This window comes from Oryzias latipes, chromosome 11 (assembly GCF_053564925.1).
Source record: "Oryzias latipes strain Hd-rR chromosome 11, Olatipes_Hd-rR_3.1".
Taxonomy (NCBI): domain Eukaryota; kingdom Metazoa; phylum Chordata; class Actinopteri; order Beloniformes; family Adrianichthyidae; genus Oryzias; species Oryzias latipes.
The window spans coordinates 20,958,496-20,964,495 of NC_136247.1; the positions used below are offsets into that span (position 1 = coordinate 20,958,496).

Consider the following 6,000-nt stretch of genomic DNA (forward strand, 5'->3'; position numbering starts at 1 on the left):
GCTATCTGATAATGTGCAAAAAAGTCCCAGGTCCGTTGTTATGTATTGACTATGCTTGACATTTAAAATTCTATACAGTAAACCCTTGTTTTTCGCGGGGGTTACGTTCCAAACAGAACCCATGATAGGCAAAATCCGTGAAGTAGAAACCTTTATTTTTTCTTACAATTATTATACAATTAAATACTCTATTATAGATTGAAAAGAAAGAAAAAACCATTTTACAGGCTCAAGCATTTGTTTCACAAATCAAAGTACTTTAGAAAAGTTTTTTTCAACAAATAACTTCTGTACTGCACTGTCAAATAATCATTTGAATCATCAATGTGAACAGAAGGCTTCAAATTGCTAAGATTAGCACGGCCCACCGCGACCCGAGTAATAGGATTAAACGGGAGAAATTTTAAAATGATTATGAAAAACATACAAAGTACAGTCAGACAAATAGTGACTCAGGTGTATTTCACTGATTTTCAGACTGAGCCGCTGCATCCTGACTCCGCTCTGCAGTGTTTTCTTCTTTTAAAGCCCGCGGTGCAGCTGTGTTTGTTCGGTAGAAGGACATAGTGATAGGCAGTTGTTGTCGCTCTTTTTTCTATGGGGTTTAGAGAAACTCGAAATTGCAAGAGAATTTGCACGTACGTAATGTAAATTTGAAAAGCTGTTTTACGTACATGCTCAGATTAAACTGCAACGTTATTGACGCACAGGTAGAGAAGAAGCGGAGTGACTTTTTAGCCAATCAGAATGCAGAACACAATGCACGATGCAAATCCGTGAAGTAGCGAAACCGTGAAAAGTAAACCGCGTTATAGCGAGGGATCACTGTAATGCAAAATTCCTGGACTTGGGCCTCTCTTGCACGGGTTTAGCTTTATCCCATAGATGGCAGCACTAGTTATCCAATATGGCAGCGACCCTGTTTAATTCAAGAAGGGCCCAAGTCCAGAGACTTTAGTTTGCTAGTCCTCTGAAATGATAAAAGTGAGGTGCTTTATATTATAGCATTTATAAGCTATGAGCTGGTGCTAAATCTGGATAAAGTCTTAATCATTTGATGTAGCCTCCCTTTAACCTATGCAATTAAAATTATGTCCTGGAAAAACAAACCTCTTGTACTTGGGCCCCTTTTGAACTAACCGATTCAATTTTGTTGCTGTGGCAACAGCCTTAAGACCTTATATCCCAAAACAAACTTTGCAAAGATGCATCGAGATGTTAAGACTCACTCTGATCATCTTTTGATCTATTTTAAAAGTGTTCCTAGTGAAATTTTAATTTGGATTATGCTGTTTTTGAGCCAAAATCAAAAATCCTGTATCATTGTCTTGGACATGGTCTCTGCAGAGCGGCAGTAGTTCATTAGAAATTTATCTCCAAGTGATAGGCGCGAGCATTTTCATGGAGCAGCCCCCCCCATTTCGGAGAGCTCTCTGTTTACACCTCACAACCTAACATTACCGGTGCAGCAAAAATGCTGAGTAGTTTTGGAGCCATCCATTTGTCATTTGAAGATGCAGAAAACTTCAGAAATGACAGATCCTGATAAATCTATAAAATCTAAAAAACTCAAACAGACAAGACCTTCTATCTGTGATGACACCGGTTTCATAAAGTTGTTGTTGTTGGGTCTCTCTGCAGTGCCTGTGGCTGACATCAAAGCTGTTATCACCGGCAAAGACTGTCCTCACATGAAGGAAAAGGGAGCCCTGAAGCAAAACAAGGTGTGTGTGTGTGTGTGTGTGTTTATCCAAGTCATTTCAGGCAGAATGGGTTTTTTTGACAAATATAATGCTGTTTATTTCTTAAGAGAAGTCTATGGGATTTTGGCTTCTTGGAGTACTTCCTGTTTGGAACTTGAGGGGGAGGAGTCCCTCACTTCCTTCTGCCCTGTACTGTCAATCCGTCCACTATTTGTTTTTCCCACTCCTTACCCTCTGCCTCTTCTTTCTGCAGGAGGTGCTGGAGCTGGCTTTCTCTGTTCTATATGAGTCAGATGAATACCTGAACTTCATTGCTCCTGACAAGCACGAGGTAAGCCAGGTGGAAATGACTGTTGACACCAGCTCAGAGATCATTCCCACCAAAATGTTTATTGTAAATGTCACAAAAATGTTCTCTCACCCCTGTTAAATTATTAATTGTGAAATAGAAATGTATTCCATTGCACACGACCGATGCAATGTCTCTGCCCTGTTTACCCCTAAGCATAGGAGAATGAAAAAATGCTGGTTAGCTTCATTTAGATTGATGATGTCTAGATTTGGTCTGAGAGAATTCAACAGCTTCCTCTGCACTTTAAAAACAAGCCTCCTAGAAATGAGTCAGAAATTCTCACCCCTTTGGCAGATTTTTTTTCAAATAAGCAAAAGAAAATCTGCCATTAGAGTAAGAAAAGTGGTTTTACCAAGTATTCTTATTTTAAGAAGAAAAATTCTAGTCACTAAGATAGAGAAGCCAAGAGCTACTCTACTGTGCCCCCCCCCCCCTGTTTTGTCATGATAACGACATCTACTATCTCGTTATTACAAGAAAACAAGTTGATTCCATCCTGCCCCTCTCATGCATAATTCTGTGACCGCGTAGAACAGGGGTCTGCAACCTTTAACGTTAAAAGCCATTTAGGTCAGTTTCTTATGGAAGCAAAATCCACGAACTCCACACTATTGTTTAGAAAAATATACTTAACTTGTGTTTTTGTGGCCATTAAGCCGTACATTCTGAAAAGGTAGCTTTGTGATATTTACAATAGTATTTCAATGTTATATTTTTCCTATATATAAATATTTCATTTTACTATAACAGCAGCATATACAAGTTTCTTTTCAAAATAAAATACACCCTGTGTCAAATAAGATCCTCCTGCTGCAGCGGATTTATTTGAACTAAGAATGCAGGAAAGTCAAAGATAGTATTTTCTATCATTATAACTGTGGTACACCATCATCCTTATTCTCCTTTTACTATTAAATATAAGCATGACTACATTAAGTTCAAATTCTACTTTTAGAAACATATCTAAATAAATAAAAATCTTATTCTATACTTCAAGTACTTTCATTGGCTCTGGACAGCAACTATACTGTTGTGCTGCAGAACATACTGTGTGTTTTAAGCACATTCTAATAATGTTCCACCACAAAACCTAGTAAACTTAACAAAAAGAACTAAAACTACAAAAAAATAATGTATTTAACATTTGTCTTTGAATTTAAAGAGCCACAGTGGAGGAATAAAAGAGTCGCATGTGGCTCCGGAGCCTCAGGTTGCAGACCCCTGGCGTTGACGGTCCGATCCCCTCATCTGGTCACTGATGAAATTGACAACAACCGCAGGATCACTGAACTGCAGCCGCCTGCGTAGCTTTTGTTAGTAGCTCTGGCTCTGGGTCATTCAACCTGTTGTTGAGTGTTTGGGCTTATAGGGTCCAGTTGTTGGCTGAAGAAAGGGAGGGAGGGCTGGTGGATTAGATGGAATTAAGGTGTTTGTGTAGCGTAATAAATCAAAAATTGCCTCAAAAGAAACAACTTTTGGGGAGCGTTTCTTCTGCTGTTGTTGAGATGTGTTGGTATAAACTGTACGCCGTTGGTTACGGCCTGGAGTAACCACAAAACAAATAGACTGAAAACAGATTAATGGACAGGGAGAGAGGGACGCTACAGTATATTCTTTATTTCGTTATCACGACCAAACAAACGTTGTTTTTTTGGTGATAACCAGATAGTGGATGTTATCACGAGAAAAAGAGCACACACACAAAAACAGGGTATGTCGTTCTCAGCTTCTGTACATGTTTTCACGTTTTTTTTCTCTATCAAATAACTTTAATAATAAGATTATTTTAATCTTTACTTTCTTATGATTTCATTTGTGTATAGTATACAGTATCTTAATTAATTTAAGCATAAAATGTAGACATAATAAATACAACTAAGTTTTTCTCCTTTTTTTCAGTACTGCGTGTGGACTGATGGTCTAAATGCTCTCCTGGGTAAGGAGATGACCAGCGATTACACCAAATCTGACCTGGACACCCTGCTCTCCATGGAGATGAAGCTCCGGCTCTTGGATCTAGAGAACATCCAGATTCCAGACGCCCCGCCCCCAATTCCCAAAGAACCTAGCAATTATGACTTTGTTTATGACTGTAATTAAATGTTTAAACCCGAACGAACCCGGCACCTTCTGTATTCACTGGACCAATTATTTTCTTAGAAACTGGAGCAAGAATAGAAAAAAGAAAACACAAAATGAAAAAAAAAACTGCAACTGAAAGGATTCACTGAACTGTTCTTACTAAACCTTTCGAAAAGAGAAAGTGGTGCATATCATCAATAATCATTGCACTTGAGAGACCTAAAGGCCAGATCAGACCTCGTGTTGCCATGGAGATAAGAAAGGCAGCATTTGTTTGGGCTGTGGTGAAACCTTGCTTGACTCTTTCTTTGCCCTCTTTGTGTCTCTGATCTTTCCAGGCATCGAGACCCAACCACATCCCGTCAGTTTGCTTCAGAAATGTTGTAGACAAGTGCTTAGAAAAAAATGCTAACATTATCCTGTTTTTTGCTGTTATTTTGTTGGTTTTCCTCTGGGATTTTATTTTTGTGGGGAGAGACGATATGTTTTTTTTTATGTCATTTTTTTCCAATGTTATTTATTTTCTGTCACATTCCAGTGAACTTTGTGGCAGCTAAATGTCTAACATGAAACCTGATTACACTCGATGAACCAATACGTCTTGTGTGAAAACATTTTTTTGTCACATTGATCTCCTACTTTTACTTAAAACTGTTAAAAGAAACAAACGTCCCTGTCCTGAAGTGAAAAATGCTCCTGTTTTTGAAAATCAATGTTCTTGCCACACTGCTGCTTTTTGCTTCTTGTACACTCCTACACATGTGGCTTTGCCGACCATAAAAGCACCACCTTTGTGAAACACACTTGTCTCCCTAATTTGCCTCAGTCATTGTAAACACTGCTGTATCAGAAATATTTGAGCTTTTAACTGGACGTGTGTTAAAAGATTGTCATTTAGTCATTTTTAGTATTGATAGTTGCAAATTTAAGCATTTTTATTTATTTCAATACAGATCGTAGTTGTTTTTTCTATTATGATCTATATTTTCCCTTACCTATAAATGCCTTCTTATATTTTTCTTTGGGATTTTTCCAAGCTCCCTAAACCTGCTGTTTGCATTAAAGATTGGAAAAACTGCTTTTTTTAATGTCATATGAGTAATCGGATTACTTCTGAAGATAACATGACTCAACCTATGTTGCTTCATACACACACACCGGGGGCATTTGATAAGCGTCTTTGCAAAAGGGGTATTCTTGAACGGCCTTTTACCATTTGATGGTGTTCACACTGGGCTGTTGCTACCAGATACCAGCGCATAGACCGTTCAGCTAGAAGAGGCTTGGTATGAAATGTGGAAGCAATGCAAATCTTGTGAATCTTTCTGCAGGCTTTTTGTTTTTTTCCCACAGCTCTATTCAAATATAAGAAAAACTTTGTGTCATAGTTCCGACTAGGCACAAAACACGGTTATTAATTTTCAAATAGTTGGCACTTCTGTGCTTTGAAAAGGACACCACCCATACATCACTGCCAAATCCGAGCCCCGGATTGGTCAAAGTTCAACTGGTTTACCGTTTAACGTCTGTTCAATGGCCGTGCATTGTGTACGTAGAACTCAAAAACGGACTTCTAGTGACGCATGATCACAAGAGTTTTGAACGCAGAAGCCTGGAAATGCTCACGTACGAATGTTTACATAGACTTTTCATTGAAAGTGGTCTCTTGAACGCTTGTTTCCTAGCCCGGTGAGAACATAGCATATGAATGGCAGAGCTTTAAACACACACATTCTGGTCTGCCAGCCAAGCAATCCTCAATCAAGGACCCAAAAGGTTGGTCATGAAAAGGCTGATAGTGTTAAAGGGCTTAGAAAACAACAAAAAACAAAAAAAACTCTTGTGGGTCTTGTAGATTTGTTA

At 38.5% G+C, this 6,000-nt stretch overlaps 1 protein-coding gene across 6 annotated transcripts in view; it reads left to right on the forward strand.

The window, feature by feature from the left end:
• elmo1 (engulfment and cell motility 1 (ced-12 homolog, C. elegans)) overlaps positions 1 to 5,215 on the forward strand; it is a 92,083-nt gene extending 86,868 nt beyond the window's left edge. For all 6 annotated transcript variants that reach the window (XM_020707074.3, XM_078954975.1, XM_078954974.1 and 3 more), the window contains 3 exons: positions 1,642 to 1,724; positions 1,957 to 2,034; positions 3,955 to 5,215. In XM_020707074.3, the coding sequence (XP_020562733.1) occupies positions 1,642 to 1,724; positions 1,957 to 2,034; positions 3,955 to 4,155 (362 nt within the window). In that variant the 3' untranslated portion in view covers positions 4,156 to 5,215. The remainder of the gene's footprint in view (positions 1 to 1,641; positions 1,725 to 1,956; positions 2,035 to 3,954) is intronic.
• The last annotated feature ends 785 nt before the right edge of the window (positions 5,216 to 6,000 follow it).